General features: G+C 41.9%; 3 protein-coding genes across 9 annotated transcripts in view; 1 reads left to right on the top strand and 2 right to left on the bottom strand.

The window, feature by feature from the left end:
- NDRG2 (NDRG family member 2) overlaps nucleotides 1-4100 on the top strand; it is a 46346-nt gene extending 42246 nt beyond the window's left edge. For 4 of the 5 annotated variants that reach the window (XM_089480509.1, XM_089480512.1, XM_089480510.1 and 1 more), the window contains 3 exons: nucleotides 513-564; nucleotides 1116-1149; nucleotides 2130-4100. In XM_089480509.1, the coding sequence (XP_089336635.1) occupies nucleotides 513-564; nucleotides 1116-1149; nucleotides 2130-2328 (285 nt within the window). In that variant the 3' untranslated portion in view covers nucleotides 2329-4100. The remainder of the gene's footprint in view (nucleotides 1-512; nucleotides 565-1115; nucleotides 1150-2129) is intronic. The other variant, XM_089480511.1, reaches the window with a different exon arrangement.
- Nucleotides 4101-12623: 8523 nt separating this feature from the next.
- LOC149303498 (tubulin polymerization-promoting protein family member 2-like) lies at nucleotides 12624-19236 on the bottom strand. Of its 3 annotated transcripts, none has more exons than XM_089480370.1 (4): nucleotides 19216-19236; nucleotides 15337-15511; nucleotides 14507-14660; nucleotides 12624-12852 (listed from the first exon to the last, which is right to left on the bottom strand). In XM_089480370.1, exons 2-4 carry the CDS (start codon nucleotides 15504-15506, stop codon nucleotides 12670-12672), a joined length of 507 nt encoding a protein of 168 aa, XP_089336496.1. In that variant the 5' UTR covers nucleotides 15507-15511; nucleotides 19216-19236; the 3' UTR covers nucleotides 12624-12669. The 3 variants fall into 3 exon arrangements, with proteins under 3 accessions (XP_089336496.1, XP_089336497.1, XP_089336495.1); XM_089480371.1 differs by lacking the exon at nucleotides 19216-19236 and adding an exon at nucleotides 18850-18922; XM_089480369.1 differs by lacking the exon at nucleotides 19216-19236 and adding an exon at nucleotides 18268-18347.
- Nucleotides 19237-19635: 399 nt separating this feature from the next.
- Nucleotides 19636-22136, bottom strand: LOC149303497 (tubulin polymerization-promoting protein family member 2-like). Its single transcript, XM_089480338.1, has 3 exons — nucleotides 21952-22136; nucleotides 20272-20425; nucleotides 19636-19818 (listed from the first exon to the last, which is right to left on the bottom strand). The coding sequence occupies exons 1-3, from the start codon at nucleotides 22122-22124 to the stop codon at nucleotides 19636-19638; spliced, it is 510 nt and encodes a 169-aa protein (XP_089336464.1). The 5' UTR covers nucleotides 22125-22136.
- Nucleotides 22137-23882: the final 1746 nt, after the last annotated feature.

Genomic DNA, 23882 nt, shown 5'->3' with positions numbered 1-23882 from the left:
CCCTCCTCCCCCCCCCCCCCCCCACACCCAGCCAAATTGCTAGTCCTGAAGATTGATTGAAACAATGCTCCTCAAAGTGATGGTCTGTAGCCGGTTTCTAGGAAAGAAAATAGTAATAGAGATAATCTGATTTTTGGGAGATAGAAATGCTTGTTTTGTTTTTCAAAACACAAAATAAAAGGGGAAGGAGGGACTGGGAATCGTCTGTCTTCTAAAATGTGAGTAAATTGGGATTAAATGGTTGTTATTTGTTTATTTATTCATTCATTTATTTATTGCATTGCAGCTGCTTCTCTAAAGAGTATTTTCCCCCTTCAAATATTCCAAACATTTAAAGGAAAAGTAGGGAGGGAGCAGTTATCATGGAAACAATGGGGGGAAAACTTTACTAGCACAACAGAACAAACAATTGGACAGATTTTATTGTCGTCCCCTCCTCCTCCTGCATTCCCCATGTATGAACACCTGTGATGTTTTTCTCTGTTTGTTCTTTTCTCTCTTCCATTTTTCAGCCTGGTAAACTGACTGAGGCTTTCAAGTACTTTGTGCAAGGCATGGGATACAGTGAGTATTGCCTCTGAAACCCTGTGTTCCCTTCTATACCTCATCAAGGGCATGCATTATTGGTAGAGTTCAACTGTGTATTTTATGTACTCCAGAACAGATGTATCTCTAAATATGAATCTAGTTGTATCCTTGTGGTTACCAGACCCACCTACAGCCGGCACTGGAGATCTGGTCAGAGTAGATGACTGATGAGGCCCAATTTTATTGAAAGGTTTAAGGCCATCTGCCATCTTGCTTCTTGCTTTTGGGGAGGAGGGGGATCTAATGGCCATTGTAATCATTTGCTTAACTTTGGTTAGGCCCTGAATCCAGTTAGTATAATCCCCATCACCACCCCAAATATCTTGCAGTAGCAGAGTTTTCTGACCCTTTGCCCTTCCCTACCTGAGCCTCCATCTTCTCCCAATTGTGTGTAAGAAGTCCTCTTTGATCAAGTTGTCTGAAAACCTCCAAAAGCTTTGGTCTAATCCTTGAAAAGTGGGGAATTTTCATTCCCAAGAAATTCCCTACCACTCTAGACTGAGGTATTTTTTCCTGTTTCTCTTCAGTCCCTCATGTACTGGACAAGAAACTGAGTCAGGGGTCAGGTACCTTCTGTGGTATACCCCCCATCACCCATAATCCTTTGACACACTCTTTCCTCAACATGTCTGCTCACCTCTCCCATTACTTTTTCACTCCTGTGTGCGCAGCCTTTCACTAGGACACACTGAGCTGTTTGCAGTGATGATGAGAAAGCAGCAACTGCTTTATTTGGATTTTAGTTGTGTGCCTAAGTCAAGAAGGCTGATTGTGGGCCTTTGTATGATATCATGCAAGGGCTGCTAACAGCTCTTGGCTCAGCACCATCGAAAGCCTGGGTTTGCTCACATTATTAACATTTAATGGAAATGTCCTAATTGTGTGCAGGTGATAGATTTGCATCCCACATCTTGAATCCAAGAGTTGTGACTTTGCAAAATTTTGGGAATGGGGAAGAATGGGGTGCATCTTGTGTTTTTTGAAAAGAAGAAGCTTTGAAGCAAGATGAGAATGAGTGACAACTGCAGAGAAGGTGGCATGACTTCAACTATTCAACTTGATGAAAATAATTTGCATTGCCTTTAAAATTTGCAATCCATGGGGACTAGAAACATACCTTTAAAATTTGCAATCCATGGGGACTAGAAACATACTTCTTGATCCTTTCCCTTCTGCATTCAGCTTCTGTTGAGAGGATCTCTGTAGGCTTTTACTGAGAGGTTTCACTCTTCACCCCCAGTCAATCCTCAGTTTCCTTTACTTGCTTGGTAGATCCAAGGAGGCTGAGGATTTGAAGGAACTTCAGTCCTGAAAATATAAATAATTGGGAATCCTAAACAATTCCCTTGTAGTTCCAGGCCCTTATTTTGCATTTAAGTGTGCTCTCCCTAAACACTTCAGTGGGGGTCTGGGGACATTGCTCGCTTTGCAGTGCCACTCATCTCTTTTACCCACCTCTGAGCAAGACTTTGGAGGGTGGAATATAGATCTGCTCATACAAGAAGGTTTATCTGATTCTTCTTCTTTTCTCCTTCCCACAGTGGCTTCATCCTGCATGACCCGCCTGTCTCGCTCACGCACCGCCTCTCTGTCCAGTGCCGCCTCGGGGGACAGGAACCGCTCCCGCTCGCGCACCCTGTCCCAGAGCAGCGAGGCAGGGGCACCTCAGCCACCTGCCCCCACCATGGAGGTGTCCTGCTGAGCGCTGGGCCAGGGGACGAGACCGCCTCCCACCTCTGAACAGGACTTCTGCTATCCCACAATGCACTCCGGCCACTGGGCCATGTGACGATCTCCCCTAACGGTACTAAACGTCCAGGGAGGCCCAGATGGGATGCAATTTTACTCATTTTAAAACAAACATTAACTCCCCCCACCCTGACCCAACCTTCTCACCCAACACATACACACCTCCTTCGCCAACCCTGTCCGCTTCTCTCCCATAACCTAAAACTAGTGTCAGCCTCCAGATACTTTAGGGACCCTCAGCACCTAGAGAGGTATGGGTGGAGTACTATAAATTGTCTAAACTGTTAGACCCTCAAGCACTTATTTTGAATTTCTCTTCTATCCCTTTTGCACACTTATGTTTTTCTTAACAAGAGAGGTCTGGATTATCGTTGGGTTTTGTTTTCTGTCTAAATCATAACTAACCATTGTTCCTCCCTCTTCAATTCTGAGCAGCCTGGAGTTCTTGGAGTAGCCTGGATGTGCATTTGGATTGCCTTGCTAGCTCTCTTTGTCCCCCTCTGGAGCGTACATAGCCAAAAGCAGAACCTCACAAGAGAGACGCACAAGCCCCTATAAGGACTTGCATTGCTACTGCCATGCTGACATAGTGCTCCTGAAATGAGAGGAGTTGTTCTCCCCACCACCACCACGATTCCTTTGTACCCTCATGCCCATTGTGTCTGGTTGGTCTCATTTCCCAGTTCTCCCATCATTCAGTATGCGCTAGAAGGTTCTAGTTGCTTCTCAGGGTTAAGACAAACTCTGTTCCACTCTTACTTTGAAAGACACTGACCCTCCATTTTACCTTATCTGGCATTGCTTTTCTTTTGTATCCTCTCCACGTCCATGCATATATCCCTCTGTAACCAAGGGCTGCATTTCTCTTTCCTCCTCCCTGCCCCTAGTAAAACTAATCCTTTGTAGATGGTAGCTGCTTTGTGGTGTGCATGTACAGTTCCTGCTATGACAGCGAGTGATTTGGGTGATTAGGGGCATTTGGGAGGCTGGGTGAGGGTGAAACTGGGGGTGGGGTTCGGGGAGGGTGGGATAATTCCTCTTGGAGATTTCAGGGGAATACCAGGGTGGGAGAAAGGCCGGGGGCTTGAGACGGATTGTCCTGTTGCAACTGTGCCAGCACAGCAAGCGACAGTCTATATGATTATATTCTGGCTTTGTTTAATGAGATGTATGGAGGAGACTCTGACCGTCACCAGCTGTGAATTTCTTTTTGCAACAAGCGCTGACTGTAACAGGTTCCAGCTTCTGGCTTTGAGCAGGACTCTTGTGGTGCTGTAGAGGGTGAACTTTGTGTCAGCTTCTACTGTAAACGGGATTCCAACTGTATCAGTTCTCTGAATGTTACTGGCTGTATTAAAAAAAAAAACCTAAATGTTTAGATAGTGTTTGCCATGTTGATCTCAAAAGATCAAGGAATTCAAAATAAGGTAAAATGTTTTCTTTGGACCAGCTGTAAGTGAAGGTATTCTGTATGTAAGCTTTGGAGTGACACGCAATGCTTTCTTAAGATGTAAAGGGTTCTATGGAATCTAAAAGATGATGGTCCAGTTAGAAAGTCACCTTACTTACTTGTTAATGCTGAATAGGCACTGGGGACTAATGGCTCAGCTGCCTGTATAGAAAGGCATTGTTTGAAATGGAATTTTAACTCCTGCATATCATGGGATCCTGTTGTATACGGAATGTGTGAGCTCTGTTTTATTCTCCCCAGAGCACTTGATGGTGAATCCCAACTCTTTAACAATAAAGTCTCTAGAGAGGAATGAGTTTTTGCTTCTTTTTGTATTGCTGAAGTGGCCATGCAAGATACAGATCTTGTCAGAGTGGGAAATCCATAGACGATTGTGATAAAAATTAAATATGGAGGCTTAAATCATTTGCTAGCTCCTACTAAAGTAACCCTTTTGAATCAATGGAAATTACATAAGTGCTGATTTATCAAATTCCCATTGATTCAGTGGGTCCACCCTAGTAGGGATTTAAACCATAGATTGGGTTGGGCCACTGATGAGGCTCCACATTCTAAACTCTTGCAAAGCATTTAACATCTAAGCAAACTCAGATGGTAAGCGCTTGACATCTTTACACTCAAAATAGAACCATTGGGAAAGGAGTCACTACTGCAATAGTGGGGGTGGGGGGATTTAAGTACCAACAGAGGTCTACTGTTTTTTCTAATGGTTTAGTGAGGAGGTGAAGGTGCTTAGTGGCCACAGAAATTTGTCACACACATACCTCAGTAAAATTGAAAATGCAGGCTAAGGTGCCATAGGTAAACTCTTAGGGGATGACTACTGGAAAACTGGACAGCTGGTTCCAGCTAAGAAGTGAGGATGCATTTTGTTGCAAGTTCCACTTGAAATACATGATACTTCCAGTGTATTAATGTACATCAGTTGAATGCCCTACACTTAATTGTAGGTTTATATTGTCATCATCAGCTTCTTATTGCAGACAAGACAAACCTGAGATTATACCATGCCTCACTTGCAGTCTGTGGCCCAAACATAGAAAGCCCCCCCACACATACACACACACATACTACAGTGGTAGGATAGGGCCCCCAAATATTTGTATCTTTTCTGATTGTTGCTGTCTGAAATGAGAGTTGAAGTAAGCATTTTCTTGCCCACGTCTCTCACTGTGGCCTGAATCCTATTGGTTAGTCCCAGCTAAAGTAGACCTATTGAATCAACTGTTGAATGGTGAGTCAACAGGTAGGTACATCCCATTGATTCAATGGGTCTACTATAAGGACTAAGAATAGGATTCTAGCCTCTTGTCTTGACCACTTTGTGATACCAACTCCAGCTGCTTTCCCTCTGAGATCATATATGGAAAAAGCACATCCTTCAGCTGAGGACCAAATAATCTAACATTAATCATTGCTCACAGCCATTAATCAAGATTGGACTGCCTACTTTCCAGTAACCCTTCCTTGAAAGGATTAAAAAATGTACTTATTTGCCACTTTTCACTAAGCCTGAGTGTTGTATAAAAGGATGGCCGAACCAGATGTTAGGCCTCATAGGAGCTCATAGACCAGTGTTTCTTGTGTTTTTTGTTCTGCTGATTTGTTTTGCTTTTAAGATTGGGACTCCATGATCTTTTCTCCCCATTCCCAGATCTCACCACCCACCTAGCATTGGAGTGGAAAACAGCCAGCTATTGATGCAATTCTTTTTTTTCCTCATTGTTGGAGAACCCTATAATAGTTTCACGCGGAGGCAATGATTTAAACTGGAGACAACTTTTAAAAACAAAACCAGGAAACAGAAAAGTCTTGATTTTCACTGGGGGGCAGTAATTAGCAACACAAAGTTCTGTTCCATCACATTGCTGAAGAGCTAAACTGGAAAAATAACATTATCAATTATATCATTTCAGTTTACAAGTGGGCGGGCTGAGGTCTTTTTTAAATTCCTCCCATATGCAGATGTTTCCCTGCATGTAGGAAATGGAGAGAGAGGGGGGGATGATGAGCAAACTACATGCAGTGATTCTGTACTGGTTTGCACGTTGGACTAGGACTCTGCAAGAGCAGGGTTCAAATCCTCATTTATTCATGGAATGCTGGTGGGTTATCTTGGGCAAGTCACAGTCTTAGCCTTAGAGAAAGGCAATGGAAAATCTCCTTGGAGTAAATCCTATCAAAAAAACTCCTAGGATAGAGTTGCTGTAGATCAGAGTCAACTTGAAGGCACACCACAACAACAATGCAAGTGAGTGTTCAAAGAAGCTGAATTTTTGCCACCATCCTGCATCATAAAGTTGCTACTCTAGCTGATTCTGAAAAGGGATTATGCATTAAAGGCTCTAGAACATGCACCTACAAAAAGGATTTACAAGGCATTCTCTGGGCAGAATTCCCCTTGCAGAACTGTTTTCCATCAGCGGTCTCCTCCCAGTGGGGCTGACCTTTTACTAAGAGCTAAAAGAGCAAGTCTTTTTCTTTTGCCATCTTGTGCCAACAAGCAGCTCCAAGACCAAAACAGCCACTTACCCTGCCAAGTCCTCCCCTCCCCTTGAAAGAAAAGAGAGAGAGGGTCAAAGCCTCTTATTGTTAGTCAAAGGGAACAAAAGAAGTATCCATCTTGGTGGAATGGGGAAGTTTTCAACCTGTTTCTCTAAAGGCCTGGGCCCTCAGCCCAGCTCAGGACCATGTGACTGTGTCCAATGTTTTCACTATAAACTTGAACATGGGTCATCTCCACTTCAGCATGAAGGCTGGAAGGCCTTTTGTTTGAAAAGGCAGCAATGCAGAGTTGAAGCTGGAATGCAAAAGCAACATCCTCTGAAGCCAAAACTGTGGTATCCATTGGGGCCCAGTCTCAAGTCCAATCACAGGCATTTTGAGTTAGGTCATCAGGTAAACATGTTTCTTCTGCAACTCCTATGACCATTCCAGTTCTCCTCAAGTGTGCTCACATGTGACACTGTGACAGACCTAATTCACTCCCCATTAAAATATGGCAAACTACATTGGCTTGGGCACAGCTGACTCAGACCTTCAAATTTGCATTCCTAATGTCAATGTCATTACTTGCAAAGAATCATTTGGATGCAGATCTGCCTCCTAGTGCAACTATTTAAATGCCTGTATGCAAAAGAATCTTGTTGCACCTTAGACCTGGTCTACTTCCTCACATGCATCTTCTTTCACGCAGTTAGTTTCAAAGATGCTACAAGATCTTTGGATACTGACAATCCAGACTCACAGCTCCGTCACTGAATTTAGATGCCTGTATGAGCAACTACATCTGGACTGGATAAAAGACTCACTCTTCTAACTTCTGATGTTAAATACAAAGGGAGTGGTACCTAATATATTGAAAGGTAATGCTTTTAAACTCATTAGCTTGGTTGCTAAATGCTGCTCTTCTCTTCATTGTAAGGGATAATCTCCACCAGATTCCCTCTTCCATGCATGATTCCCATGCCCCCTAGTCCTGCTAGATCAGTGGTTCCCAACCTGTGGGTCAGGACCCCTTTGGGGGGTCGAACGACCCTTTCACAGAGGTCGCCTAAGACCATTGGAAAACACATATTTGCATGTAGCGATGAAAAATAATTGTATAGTTGAGGGTCACCACAATATGAGGAGCTGTATTAAAGGGTCACAGCATTAGGAAGGTTGGGAACCACTGTGCTAGATGATTTGGGGTGATGCAGGGACTACAGAGCAAACTGGAAAGAGGGAAAGCAGAAGCATACCCAGTAAATATGAGCTTAAGTTCACAAAATGAGAATGTTAGGATCCAAGGCATTTAAATCAATTGATCCAGACTTCTTCAGAGTGCCTACAGAAATCAGTGAAACATAAGGTAGTCCTGACTAATTTAAGTCTTGTTGATTTCTGTAGGTCTCCGCAGATTACTCTGGATCTAACCTAGGGGCTTATACATGGTTTTCTAAGTGTGGCCTTGGCATTCAAATGTTCCCTCTTAAATGTAGCTGTACTAGAAGATCAGATCAGGAAAGTAATGATTATGCTGAGGCATATAAATATCATGAAATGGGCTAGGGAACAGGGATCCTGCAGATGTTACAAGTTCCATCGGCCCCAGCCAGCACAGTCACTAGTGAGGATCTGCAGTGCAATATCTAGCGGTACATGCTTCTTACTCTTGCTCTAGAGAGATTGGTGGGCTACAGTTCCCATCAGCCCTAGGCAACATGGACATTGGTCATAGATAATTAGAACTAGTCCAACCATATCTGGAAGGCTGACATTGCTCTTGTCATGGGAGAAGCAACTGCCATCAATTGATCTAAATAAAGTTTTAAGTGATTTAAGCATCTACTTATTAACCTGTAAGACAATTACATTTTCATATCCCACAGACCTTAGTACAGATATATTTACAAGATACTGGAATAAAGACAATTTGCCATTTCATAAACAAAAACAAAAAAAATTATCCTTTATTCTGATACATAACAGGAGCATCATATCAGAAACAAAGGATTGTAGGTCCCCCACATTCGCTGGGGTTAGGGGTGCAGAATCTATAAAAACTACTTTTTTTTTTTTTACCTTAGAGAAACCTCTCTAGGAATCTCTAGTTCTTCCATCGCATTTTGTGGTCAACATCTGCAGGAACATACAGTAGATTGGCAATAGAGGACCTACAGATTCCTAGAGAAGTGTTCTCTCTAGGAATCTCTAGGTCCTCCAGCATGACTTCTGGTGGACCTTGACCATAGAATCACACTGGAGGACCCAGAGATCCCTAGAGAGAACATATTAATCAAAATTGTGAATAAAAGAATTTGCAAAAGTCAAAGCCGCAGAAGTGGAGGTCTGACTGTGTCTTCAAATATAAACCAGCCCTTGAATTGTAACCCCACTGATCCATTCATTTCTCTCTAACCCATTTAAGGCTGCATCCCTGGCAGTGGCATCACTATGGGGATGTGGGGGGGTGCACACCACACCAGGTGACACCCTAAGGGCGGGTGACACCACTGCTCCTCAAACATCTACTTTTTGGCAGAAATGGGCTGTGGAATTCATCTGTTTCCCTTTAAATGTTTTAAAAGATGGTGGAAGTGTGGTGAAGATCAGTGGGGAGAGAAAGGAGAGGCCCCAGAATTTTTTTAAAATTCAAATTTCAATTTTTTAAAAAAATATTCATTTAAAATTTTCTTTTAAAAACATCACATTTTAACCCAATCTTCACTATGCATTATACTTTCAAATTACAATATCATATGCACAACCTAAACATATGTAAATATGTTTAGGTTGTGCATATGCTAGTGTAATTTGAAGGTATAATTTTAATTTTGCAAGTTGTTTATGTCACAACTATTAGCATTATATTCAGTGGTATATGGGAATTATAATTTACAAGTAACATTATTGCCAAAAAGCAATATTGATAAGGATACTGTATGGAGGACATCAATGTGGGGGTGACACACCAGGTGACACCAACCCTAGGGATGCCACTGGCCCCAGGCACACTTGACTAAGGAAGAAGTCTTTTGCTTCTAAACTTACTTCTATTTTACTTTACTTTTGAGTACATGTGCATGGAACTGAATTGTAATGTTGGCAGTGAGAAGCCTCACTCACCTACCCCACACTTTAGTCCTCAACTTCCATCTTCCCCTGAAACACTAGATATACTTGTAGTACAATGTTCTCTGGAGTGGTTTGAAAGATTAAAGTTTCAAGGGAAAAAGTAATTACTGTATATACTCATGTATAAGTCTAGAAATTTTGCCAAAAATTTGACCCAAAAAAACTGAGTGGACTTACCCACAGGCCAATGTAAGTATTGTATTTTGACTCTTATTTTAAAAAGGAATCATCACCTGGCGAAAGGCAAAAGCATAATGTCTCCTGGAATCACTGACTCTATTCTCTTATCCATCCAGCCTTTAATATAAGCACACACCTGCTGGAATTTTGTAAGTTTTTGAGCATTGTTTTCCATCATCTTATCTTTAGATCCTTTGTTTCAGCCTCTAAAGTTTTACCCTCGACTTTTCCATGACATGTCAAAATCCATAAATTTGGTCTGAAAACCTGCCCTCGACTTATACATGAAGTCGACTTTTTGTTGAGTACATACGGTAAGAGCTAAAACTTTTCAGTTAGATCCAGGATCCACCTTTCTGGGCTGAAAGGGTTCCACTGGCAGAAGCCACCTCCACATGATTTTTACGGATTCCCTTTCCTGCCAGGTTATCCCATTCAGTAGGATCTGGTGGTCACTCAGTAGGCTTCTTCTGAGGACTGGAAGGGTTGCCATGAGGAGAAGGGAACAAGGGCATCTCCTTCTATCAGCCCAGTGGTTTGTGCTTAAATATGAATCCAACCGTTCCTGATGGAGCCAAGGGAGGAGGGAGAGCTTCAGAACCAAAATCCTGATTGTGGACTGTTCCCTGAGATAACTTACAGACTGAGCCAGCTGTTTGCATGAAAAACAGCTGGTGTGGATACGCCTTATCAGAAGATGCCAGATCAACAATTATATGCTTCTGACTCCATTCCTGAAGTCCATGGAGGGTAATGACATACTGCTGCTCTCTGCTGGCCACTAAAGAAAGTATGCAGCAAAAGTAACTAGCTTCAGACAGCCTCAAAAGGAACTTGCCAAAGAAAAAGGCAACCAGTGAAAGTCTATTTTGCAAAGCTTTCCAGCTATTATACACTGGAGAACATTCCAGTGGTATTTGGCTGAACTCACGGTCAAGCTTTTATCTGCTTATTTTATGTTTGAAATGTGACATTCCAATATGTTTCTGAAAGTTGGGGGGGTGTCAATGGGATTTTAAAAGCTTTAATTCCCATTCACCCCTGCCATCCCCCTCCCCCCAAAAAAACTGACATAGAGGGAAATACTTTATAGGATTTATAGGATTTATTCACTACAGTAGCTGACAACAAAAAAATTTAAATGATTATAGTTAGCAATGAATCTGGTTATTTCCTAGATGCATGTAGCTAAAGGAAAACATAAATTCTCTTGGCACTAGGAGGGCATACCAAAAAAAAATCATGCTCCTAATGAAATAGGCACACAATGGTCCCTTTCTACTACACAATTAACTATCATGGCTCCATTCTACAGAACTGTAGGATTTATAGTTTTGTGAGGTATTTGGAATTCTCTATCAAAGCTCTAGTGCCTCACCAAACTACAGATCCCAGGATTCCACATGATGCAGCCATAGCCATTAAAGTGACATCAAACTGCACTAACTGTGCAGTGTAAAAGGGGCCCCAGTTTTCAGAAGTACCTAAGAAGCTCAATTTCCCAATTTGTTTCTCCTGTACACTTTTACCTTGCCTTGTTGAAGATGAGGCTACAATAAATCAGTTAGCATGCTATCCAGCATGCCGTTTGTTCACACAGAACAAAGTACAGAGGCCCCCACAAGTTCAAACAAACTCTAAGAACCAAGTACATGAACTGCTCTTTCCTCCCCTTACTCTGAAGGCCAGAATGTACTTACAAAATAAACACGCTGTTTCTAACACTTTGGACCATATGTACCACTGCTTAGGGAATGACCCTACCTAGTATGGCAGGTGCAAAACATTTTACTGCCAGAGGCAATGAACAAAATCACTTCTTTTCATACCAGGTACAGATGCCAATTGGATAGGCAGTTGAATATTTTTTCCATGCCGTGAAAGTAACAGACTTCAAATAAACTAGTCAGCATTGTCTACCACATCTGAAAGTGGCAGAAAAGCTTAGTGGGTCAGTTAGCATAGTTTCCCCCTTCATCACTTTGGTGTCCCCTCACAGCATCTGCCACATGAGATGACTGCCTCATTCAGTTTAGTTGTTCAGCTAACCTGCTACCTAACATACCTGACTACATACCTGAGGATATTCAGCCCAGAAAGTCTACATTTCTGAGAAGTGGATCTTCCTCAATCTAAAATTCTGGCAGTTCTAGTCAGATTATCTTGCAATAATTTGGAGATGGTGGTTAGTGAGGTCCTGCTCTCCTTGCCAAAAAATTACCAATCTAGACCACGGAGCTCAGAGAAGAAACTTGGAAAGGTCGTGTCTTAAGCACAAGAGCTGACCTATAAAGATTTATAGATTGTGCCTTTAAAGCTTCAATCCTGTTCACATTTACCTGGACATCAGCTCTACTTAAACATGATGAGCCTGACTTCTGAGGAGAAATGCACAGGACTGCATAATCAGTTTTTTAACATCCCCCACGTCTAGCAGATTGCTAAAGACATGCAAACACAACATGTGAGATTACTTCTTTTGCCACCAAGTGAAGTAGCAAATGCTTACATCAGGATTTCCAAGGAGACCAGTGCTTTCACAGCCTGCTAATTTAAAGCCCCTTCACATGTTTCATTTTGGAAATGAAAATACATTGGACACAAGTACTAAAATATTCAGAGAGCTGGCACGGTGTGGTGATTTAAGACAACAACTCTGGAGGACAAAGTTTGAATGCCTACTTGGCCACGGAAACCCCACTGGGTGACCATGCACAAGTCACACTCTCTCAGCCTCAAAGGGAGGCAAGGACAACCTCCCTTTGACCAAATCTTGCCAAGAAAACATCATGATAGAATAGCCATAAGTCAGAAACAACTTGAAGGTAAACAACAACAACCTAAAATGTTTATGTGGCTTTTCCTTTCACCATAGATCAAGACATGGGGATATTGGGTAGGGCCTTCAACATGAGGGGAAGAAACCTAAACAGCTCTTCCTCTTCCAGACACACATACATACGAGAAAGCAAGGAGTCAGAGCACAGGTTTATTGGCCTCCCCTCCCTGGGCCAAGGGGAACAGGCAGGTTCTCAGGAGGTACAGAACATCTCCACCAACTTCTAGTGGCTCTTGTCATAGGTTCCAGCCCCCTTGTAGGCCCCGACGTAGCCAGTGTTCTGAGCCAAGTCTGCACGTCCGGCTATCCCCTTTCCCTTGCCACTTTCATCAAAACGCTCCTTGTGAGAACCGGTGTATTTGCTGGTGTCCGTCAGTCTGTCCACTGCTCCAGCATGGACAGATTTCTGCAAGACAGGCAAACAGCATGTTAAAGGGTGAGGACTATGGAAAATGGTGGGCGTTAGGCACAAACTCCCTTGTTGGAACTACACTGGCTGCCCATCCATTGGAAGGCAATGTGCTGGTGATGACTATAAAGTCCTATATGGCTCAGGACCAGCTTATTTGAAGGGCCATACTCTCACGTACAAATCTGGTCAGGTTTTGAGATCTTCAGGGGAGGCTGTGCTCTATGGCGCATCATCCTCACATGTACATTTGGTGGGATCATGAGAAAGAGGGCTTCTTAGTGGCTGCTTCAGGCTCTGGAACTCCCTTCCCAGAAATGCTGCACTGGCACCCTCCTTGCTATATTTCTATAAGCAGCTAAAACTCCTTTTATTCTGGCGGGCCTTTGAGAATTGTTTTTATCTGAAGGGAAACAAGTAATGTGCTGGGTTTTTAAAAAATATGCTTTTTGTTATTGTTGTTTTAATCTGTTTTGCCTGGTTTCATTTTTATGATGCTTCAAAACTTTTGTAGGCTGTTTATGTTTAATTATGGGCCAAAACACACTGCAGAAATAATCCAGTCTGACACCACTTTAATTGTGAGACATTTAGCCTTCGCTATTAGAGAGCTCTGGTGCCAACACAAGCTACAAGTCCCTAGATTCTATAGCCTTGAGCCATGACAGTTAAAGCAGTGTTAAACTGCATTATTTTTGTTAAATATGGCAGATGAACAAAATAAGAAAAAAACATGGTTGTATTTTATTTTATATGATTATTGCTGCTGGAATGGTCTTTGTGAAATACTGGAAAAGTAATAGGATACCAGAAACAGAAGAATGGGAACTTAAGATGTATGAGATAATAGAAATAGATAGAATAACAAGATTTTTTTAGAAAAACAAGAGATAAATAAATACTTAAAAGATTGGGATAAAATAGTAAAATGTCTAGCTCAAAAGTAGGGAGAAATTGCTACCATAAAATTTGGAGAGGGTGAGCGAGCAAAAAGGATAATGGTCTTTGTTTAGAGGATAAAGAACATACAGAGGAATCGGTTTAAAGTCTACATATAGCTGCAAAGAAATGTAAGACAAACTTGAATGATACTGAATGAAGAAGACAGAAGATAAACCCTAAGCGGTGAAGAAAGAACCAGAGCTGAAGAAAAAGGAAGCCATCAAATGTAAAGAAGAAGAGTGGAAAGCAGTGAACTTAAGAGAGTTTGGAATGGAGCATGTAAGTTTATGAATATATAAATGTGATGTACTGTATGAATTATTGTATGTATGTATGTATGTATTTTTTAATAAAAATGTTTAAAAACGTACATTATTTCTGCAGTGCTAATACAACCCCAGAAGCATTTTGGGATTGCTTTGAGTGCTAAATTAAGTGCAAAAAGATGACTAGGAACAGCAACCCTGGTTGCTGCCCAAAAGTGCCAGCTGTTGAGATAGTTCTTGTACAGATGCTGAACCATCTCATTTAGCAATTTAAATATGCAGTCAATTCTGGGATCCTTCCTTGCACTGTCCCTTGACCATACTATGCTAAAAAGGATACGCTGGTTTTTCTAACTTAATTTTTTGATACAATATTTGTTGTATAAAAGTGGAAATTATTGACTGCACCCAACTTTTATAGGGGAATAACAAAGGTTACTCACTGTGGCTCCGACATTGCCGGGCTCTTTGCCCTCTATCAGCTTGTGTGTGGCTTGTAAAGCTTCATCTGGAGTTTTCCCTTTGAAGCGTTTAACACTCAGTTCCTTTAGGGCTTCCAGAAACTCTGGATATGTGATATTACGGGCAGCCTTGGCCCTGGGGATACATAAAGACAGAAGCAAAAACAAACTAACTAAAAAACACACTATATCATCTTGATACAGGTATTTCCGAGTTAACAATGTGTTGTTAACTGATGTGTTCCTGGGCATTACTTCTTTAACAGAAGATTTGGTACCAGAGGGAGAAATAACATGGAAAGAATGATACGTTCCTACACAGCCAAAAAAAAAAAAAAAAAAGCTTTTCAACATGTTTCAGCAAATTTTTTATTCAGAATTAACAATATGCACATGTGAAATTTAACAACCAGGTCAGCTAAAGTAAACAAAAACATTCTGAACCTTATAATGCCCACATGAAACACTATTCCAAAAGGCATCCAAGGATGACTTTTTATTTCACCACCATCCTCTTTTCTAATGATTTCCATTTTGGTGGCCAAACTTAGAGATCTATGCTTATTTTTATTTTATTTTATTTTATTTTATTTTACATGCTGGAGGTAGCTTGTGATGCAGGCCAGTCTGCTTCCCCCTTTTTCTATCTGTTGTGCTATTCACACATGTTTAGTCAGGGATTCTGGCAGCTGCTATAGTTTACCTTGCCTATTGTAGGCAAGCACACACAGCTACAGTAGGATCAGCTGAAATCCCATTCTGTGTCCCCCCCCCCCCCCGGAAAAAAAAGCCATCCAATGCCACCAGCTCACTTGACTTTGCTGAAGAGAATGTCCACATCAGTGCTGGTCACAGATTTCCCATCCATTACACCACATTCCTTCATCATCTTGGAGAAGTTCTTGCTTGTCATGTCATTGCCACTGGCACCAGTGTCTCCATAGACAGCAAATTTACGGAAAGTTGATTCAAGATTTGCCATGTCTCCTGCAATTATAAGGAAAGGTAGTGAAGGGAGGCAACAGAAGGGGTTTTGGTTGTGATGAAATTAAGAGCCATACCTCAGCCTAGAAAAGCATTTTCTTCAGCAGTCTTGATTTGGCAACGGCAGTCCAAGGGGTTGTCTGCACTGGCCAGGATAAAGGTAAAGGTAGTCCCTTGACATGAATGTCTAGTCCTGAGCCACTATAGGGAACAGTGCTCATCTCCATTACTAAGGTGAATAGCCAGCATTGTCTGAGGACTACTACGGTGGTCATGTAGCCAGCATGACTGCACTGAACACTGTTATCTTCCCACCGAAGAGGTACCTATTTATCTACTTCCACTTGCATGCTTTTGTACTGCTAGGTTGGCAGAAGCTGGGACTAGTGACAGGAGCTCACCCCATCATGCAGCACTCGAGCCTCAAACGGCCAACCTTCCAATCTTCCAATCATCAGAATTGGCATCTTAACCATTAAGCCACTGCATCCTCTTTACGAGTAGTCCAGGGTATCTTGGCTCTACAGCATTCCCATTCTGCCCCCATAACCAGGCTTTCCATATCTGCACAATTGTCCTGCAGAGCCACCTGACACATCCACCAATATGGACCCTCACTTATGAGGTCAGAACAAGGTGACCAGTGAAGCCACCGCATCCCCTTCAGGAGTAGTCCAGAATATCTTGGCTCTGTAGCTCTCCCATTCTGGGCACATTCTGGGCACCTCATTCTGACCTCAGAACAAGTGACCTACAGTGACATTGAGCAGCCCAGTGGGTTGCCCATACAAACAGCTACTTTGATGCAGAAACAGAGAGCTCCATGTCTTCCTAGATCCGGAACAAGTAAGGTGTTTTGTTTTTGTTTTGTTTTTTACTTTGGTTTATCCTTGTTTTGCCCCAGTTCTAATATGGGACATGCTAGACATGATCTGGACTGCACCATCTGCACCAGAACCAGGGTTTGGACTGTGCATCAGTTTGCAGTAATTGAAGTAAGCAGAAAACAAGGGGTGAAAATAAGAGAGAAACAGAAAATTTAAAATCAACAGAAAAAATGAGATGTCAGAGGATTAATTAGGGCCTTGTTTGCATGGGCCAAAAAGCCCATTTCCTGACCATTCTGGTGTCATCCAATCCAAATGTGCAAGCCACATGCATTGCTGGAACTTAATGTATCTTGCTATGGCCATTTAGGTCCCATTCCTACTGGCTTATAACGCACATCAAGAATTGAATTATGAGTGCATCGTTCCCATTTGAACACGCATTCGATCCTCATTGCGCTGATTTTGTTTCCATTGAAATTCGGATCTGATCCCCATGTATTCGATTTTTCCTTGGAAAAACTGAATCAGTGGTGGATAAACCGGTTTAAAAAGGGTGCACATTTTTAGAGGTTTTTCCTGTGCCTCCTGAGTCCAATTCAGGGCAAATGATTACTGGTGCCATTTTCTCCCGTTCGCATAGCCTTTCCCCCGGTGGAGTGGGAAGCAGGGTAAGGCAATCACATGTGTAGACAAATTCATTTTTAAAAAAATTAAGCTTTCGATCATTTAGGTGTCCAAACATAGCAAATTGCTACATTGACCTCCAAATACGGTAAACATATTACGGCCCCCTGCAACCTCCCCCCCGCTCCACATGCATAGATCGACGTGGAGTAATTTCCACAGATATGCTGCTGCAATGTAACAGCAGACCTCTGTGTTTTTCCAGGCTTCCTTCTCTTTCCTCCCCACACTGATGCTGCTAAAAATCTTGTTAGACAGAGGGCTAAGAGGAGAAATGGGACTGGCTGGATGTAAAAATACTTGATAAAAAGGAGTTTCTTTATCAGAGGGTTTGTTAACAGAGGTATGCCAGTATTTGGATTTTTTTTTAAAATACAGCAACAAATACTACAACTTCCTGACACATTTGTATTGTCTAGAAGAGCCCTAAACCTCCAAATGTCACAGAGATAGATGTCTGTCAGATGCACCTGTTGGAATGTCTAAAATGTGGGTCTTTAGACTCAAAGTATCTGGTAACAAGGATTGTCACAAGAAAGGTATTACTATTATTTCTGGACCATTCTGGATCCTATCCATGCCGTCCCACAATGCCACAATGTATATTACATTGGATGTGATTGTTCCAAATGGGTTTCATATTAAATTATTGAGTGAAACCTGGGCCTCCTGAGCATTCATGTGACAGTGCATGATGCTGGCTCAGATAACACAAAATAACAAAAGTCCCTGGCTAAATTGGTCCCTCATCAAATTATGAGTGCATCATACTGCTCTACCTGCAGACAAGCATGGATAGATGTTCTCACAAACTACACACATAAACACTAACAACAGCATGAGTCAGATGTAATTAAACACATTTAAATGGTAGAATTGCCCATAAACATACCTAGAGTAAAGTAAGGGAAGAGTTGATGGCAGCCAACCAGAGCATACCATCCAAGTGGGAGTAAAGACGGAGGCATAGCAGACAGTCAAGACTATAAAGGGAGACTATAAGGCACTGTCTGCTTTTTTAACTCCAACTTTGAAATAAGATATACAAGATAATGTAAAAGATAACCAACATGATCTAGAACTGTCAATCTTGCTCAAAAATGGTAAAAGTAACAGAGGTCTATTAAGCCTAGCCAGGACATAGAAAACATGTGGTTGTGATCCTGGAGTTAACACCCTAGAGCAGAGCATGGGACAACCACTTCTCCATTGATACCAGTTGCATTTATTTGAAGCTGGGGTTACCTGAGTTGGTAGATGGTTAGGCCCCTGCCTGCTTCCCACTTGGGTGTGCTCCTCCTGGGTTGGAGATGGCCTGCTCTGTGTCAAGTTACACCAGTGGCTTGGGAGTACAGCTTGTGGTGGGAATTGTGACTTTATCAAGTTGTCTGTGACATCACAACCGATCTCACTTGCTTTTTTTTTTTAAAGTACTGCCTGTCCTTGTGGGACTTAGCCAGCAACAAGCTCTGTAGCTTTTTGACTGTGAAAGAGACAGTCAAAAGATATTCTCAATTCAGCTCCAGCCTCACTGAATTTTGGAGCAACATGAGCAGGGAATTATCACCATACAGTGAAATAATTAATCCACCTAACACATGCATCAGGTTGAAATAATATCACCCAGTGTGTGCATGACAGCAGAAAGATTTGTATCCTGGGTTACTAACAGTTGAATTTTTACTGTTGATGTTCTCACTGTTCTGTGCCTTCATTTCTAACTTGTGGCGATCTTATGGCAAACCCATCACAGGGTTTTCTCAGCAAGATTTGTTCACAGAGGGGTTTGTCATTATCTTTCTCCAAGGATGAAAGTGTGTGACTTACCCAAGATCACCTAGTGGGTTTCCCTGGCCAAGCAAGGATTTGTACCTTGGTCTTCAAAAATGCTAGTCCCAGTGCTCAAAGCACTACACCACACTGGTGCTACTACAGACCAGTTAACCTCTGGTGTACAGTTAACATACATTTTGAAAGAATTTATAGCAATGTCAGTTGGGAACTTGACAGTCTACAATCATCATCACTATCTACTGGTTTTCAGAAGGGCCATCCTCTCTGCTAAGGCTACAGTCTAGGACATGAAATGACCGAGTTTCCACTTTACTTGCAGTCATCCAAGAGGGCCCATTATTTCACTGTAATTGCTAATAGATAGGATGTGACAGGGACCGCTCATCCCTGACATTCTACCTTCAGAGCTTTCTTCCAGTGTCCCAGCTGTTAAATCCTGTAGCTTACTTTTTCCACCTTTACTTGTCACTTGTGATATCACCAACCATTTGGTTATTACTCCCTCAGTCCTCCAGTCCACAGCTGGAGGCATGCAAAGGCACGCAAGCCATGTGCTCAGGACTCTTCCATAATGAAAGAAAATACACAAAATGTGTTTTCTCCATCTTGGCATAGGTACTTTCCAAATTGATTTCTTGGATCACCAAGACATACCTTGATCCGTTCATCCATCCATAGTAGGTGATCATTTTCCCAGACAAATAGACACATATACACTAGACAGAAGTGTTACCAGAGCAGCTGTTTATTGGAATCCCCCTTCCATGGCCAAAAAGAGCAGGTAAACTCTCAGAAGGTACTGCAAGCCTCATCCCCCATCTAGTGGGTCTTGTCATAGGTTCCAGCCCCCTTGTAGGCCCCGACGTAATCCGTGTTTTTAACTATGTCTGTACGACCAGCTAAACCTTTGCCTTTGCCACACTCATCAAAACGTTCCTTGTGAGAGCCCCTATATTTGCTTGTATCTGTCAGTCGCTCCACCACTTGGTCTGCAATGGATTTCTGAAAGATAGGCAAGTAACAAGTACATGATAATTGTTTTTATGCTGGGTTAATTCCAATGAATGCAAAATAATAAGTAGTTCAGGGGTTCTGTTGATGTGCTAACTGTTTAAATGATGTTTAAATGATGCATGCATCCTAAGAGGTCGGAAGCTGCACCAAAGCCACACTCCAGTCCTAAGGACTGGAGCGCAGCTTTGGCACAGCTTCTGGCCTCTTAAGATGTGTGTGTCATTTAAACTCATATCTCCCAAGTGACTCGAAGCAGCTTTATTTCTGCCTGTCTGTTCGGGCCCATAGATTAGAATCTCTCTTTTAAAAGCTGTGCTTCTCAGAAAGATACATTTTGTACATTTTTTCCTGCATTCTCACAGAAATACAGAATACCATAGGCTACAGAACATTTCTTTAAAAGTACAGATGCCTCCCATTTCTCAGGAGAGTAACACTCACTGTTGATACCACACGGTCTGGCTCTCTGCCTTCCATCAACTTGAAGGTGGCGTGCAAAGCCCCCTCGGGGGACATGCCCTTGAAGCGTTTTCCACTCAGCTCCTTAATGGCTTGTTGGAACTCAATGAAGTTGAGGCTTCGGGCCCCCCTGTTTCTGGGGGTGGCAGAAGGAGACGACAGTTACTTCTGAGTCCACGTACCTATTCTGTTTATCATACTTGCATTCTGCCCATCATTTTCCTGGTCTTTCCACCTCCTAAGTACTCAGGATTAGATCTGGGTTCTGTCTTCAACAGATTTCCTGAAGGATGGCATATAGGAAAGTGGCACTCAACACACACTTGCCTTCTGTGTCCACTGGACACACTCAGCTGTTTCCCTGGGCATTCTGTGTCCAATGAGCATGTTCAGTCCTTACACTCACCATTTTGTGTCCTCTGAACATGCTGTCCCCATTATAGAGTTTGATCTCCAGTATGTGTTTTCCTCTTTATATCCCACCCCTACTCTGTCCCTGAAAAGGTGTTAATGACTTTTCTCACTTCAAATCCCATTAAATACAATGGTATAGTGAAATGGTGCCCATTAAATAAAAGGGAAAAAACAAAATTTGCTTTCGGAATACACATACACACACACACACACACACACACACACACACACACACACACTCATTCAATATTTTCAAGCCATGGATGGTTGTAACTGTGGATAAAAAACTCAGTTGGCACAGAGGGATGACTGCATTGTTATTTTATTTATTTATATCCCACCTTTCTCCCAATATAGGGACTCAAGGTGGCTAACAAAATTTAAAACAGTACAAGTTAAAAACAATACAAAGAATTAAAATGTAGATACATTGCAGAGCTTTTACAGAAACAATAACATAAAGTGTTTACAAATGGCACCATCTGCACTCCTAAATAGTACAATTCACTCCACCCCCCTAGGACCAGGCTGACAATCCCACACGAGATTATCATTGTGAACTAGCATTCCTCTCAAGCTTTCACTCAAAACAAAGGAGGTAATCTTGATCACCTTGGTGGTTTCTTATGTTTGATGTATAAGCTAAGGCTGGAGGAGACTTACTTGAAAATGAGGTTTGCTGGGCCACAACAAGTAACATGAGTGCCAAAGAGAACTACTTTGGCACGTGGATCTAGCAGGTTTGAATTTCCTCGCCAGTCCAAACAGAAGGTGACTGAACTGACAGCTGACTCGAGATTATCACATGGAGGTTTACTGTTCTTAAAACATGGCTAGATTGTCCCCAAAGCATGAGGGTGTGATCGGCAGTCATGCTTGCCTCCCGTTATGAAATCGTCATGGAGGCGTCCCATCATTAAATTGTTCGTGGAGCCTCCATTTCTCTGCATAATGGGAATGGTATGCCTCCATGTGATAATCTCCTTACTTGAACATCAGTGAAGAGTTAGCATCTTCGGAAGCAGGATAAAACTGTTTAAATATCTACCCCTAAACTTTTCTAGATTGGGCTTTTTTATTCATTACAAAATGGGACTCAAGACCAGCTATAGAACACAGGCAATTCTGTTTTTCAACAAAAGGAACTAGGTTCTGATAAGTACAGTCTAGATATTGCGCCCAGTCATTTGATGTCTAGGGAGTCATGCTACCTGGTGCAGGTCACTAGCCACTGGCCTTCCAGCTCACTTGTATTTGTTGAAGATGATGTCCACATCGGCGCTGGTCACTGTGTTTCCGTCCATCACACCACACTCATCCAACATTTTGAAAAAGTTCTTGCCTGTCATTTCATTGCCACTGGCAGAAGTTTCTCCTCCATACACTGAGTATCTACGGAAACTCTTTTCAAGTTCTGACATCCTTCCTGCATCTGCGAGGTAAGGAACTGAAGAGACAAGAGGATGTTCTCCTTACGGGCATCTTGGATTTTCTTCTCTGGCTTTAAATAGCTGTGTAGGTGGAAGGATGACATATAGGAAAATCTGGAAGCTAAGGGTAATTTCTCTGAACTGGTGCTTCCTCAGTTTAGGGAATCCATATTAACTCAGTGTAAAACTGCTACATGTTCCTCAAACTGGTGATCACATTAACTGAAGCTCTGCATAGTCAGCAATCAATAAATAACTGCTTCTACATTTATCATGAAGATCTATGGCCAATGTGAAATTGACTATAACCTTATAACTTAATATTTTTGGGCAATGTGGTAAAATTTACCTCATGATGTCGCCTGGTAAAATTCCTAAAGGCTACTTTTAAAAAGGTAATTAGTTATCTTAGTAATTCCAGGTTTCCACAAGTACCTACAGTGGGACTTTGGTATGTTTGGTTCCAGGACTGCCTCTGGATAACAAAAACTATGGATATTCAAGTCACAGTTATGTATAATGGGGTAGTAAAATGGTGCTCCTTCCCATTGCTCCCTAAGAACCCCTCTCACCTTTGATTGTATGGGCCAGAGAGTGGCAATGACACAAGAGATAATTGAGAAATACTAGGCATTGCATTATCTAAACAAATTATATTTTATTAATATCCAACACAAACCATAAGAACTATAACTGTATTCACATGTTTTAATACATATTAAAGGTTCTAGCTATTGAACATTGGTTTCTATCACCACTCATTCCAGGTATTACTAGGTCTTTTCATCACATTTTTTGGCTTTGGATCTGCCTTGCCTTCCAAATTTAACCCACCAGATTCCCAACTACATACTCAGAGCAAATCTTAGGTCTTGGGTATATTACATCTAGTGGTTATATAACTTCATCCAAAAGACAATCAACAGATTCTGGAAGCCAAGATGAGTGCCCTTTGCATCTTAAAATAGCCAAGGGATGGGTTTACCTGAGCTTGCAAATTACAGAGGTTTTACATGTTTCCTTTATGTATTGCCTGGAGGGGAAGCCTTGCTCTGGACAAAGCAGAACCAGAAGACCTTAGCATATATTTTAAAGTGAGGATTATGACCTTGTGGGTTGCCTGTGATGTCATGGGTGACATAAATAGTTGACCGTGTACCAAGAAGGAAATAAAACTCAAACCAATAGAAGGAATCTATTTAGAAATAATTCAAAGACATAGCCATGTTACTCTGGAAAATCAGTATGCAAAGGGATCTTGTCGCATCTTTGAGGCTAGCTGAAAGGAAGAAGTTGGTAGCATGAGCTTTAATTGACTTGGGCCTACTTCCTCAGATGATATAAGGGAGTCGTTTCTCAGGCTTATAAAACCAAAGAAGTATTTGTGATCTGAAAAATACAGATGTTGTATGTCTACACTGTAAGCAAACAATGCTATGCCTTTTGACATTTCCCCATATTTTGGTGTGGGTTTGAATGTAGGAACAATAGCAAGAGTGCAGGTAAGAATTAAGTAATTAAAGGGAAGTAGCTTAAAGGAATTTGGTAGAATAAAATCCACCCTGGGTTTATTAGGAAGGTAGGCCTGAATGAAGTACCAATGAGAAATGACCACAGGGGTATATATTCTGAATATCCAAATAAAAAGACTGCCAGGAGGCATTTCTGGAATTGATAAGACCACTAGTTCTTTGCTGACCCAGTTCAGTTAAACTGGTTTGGAGAGATTTGTGTACGTTTTATGCATCA

Source organism: Sceloporus occidentalis, unplaced genomic scaffold (genome assembly GCF_023333645.1).
Source record: "Sceloporus occidentalis isolate IW3139 unplaced genomic scaffold, rSceOcc1.0.p SCAF_14, whole genome shotgun sequence".
NCBI classification, from domain to species: Eukaryota; Metazoa; Chordata; class Lepidosauria; order Squamata; family Phrynosomatidae; genus Sceloporus; species Sceloporus occidentalis.
This window is presented reverse-complemented; position numbering and strand designations above follow the sequence as displayed.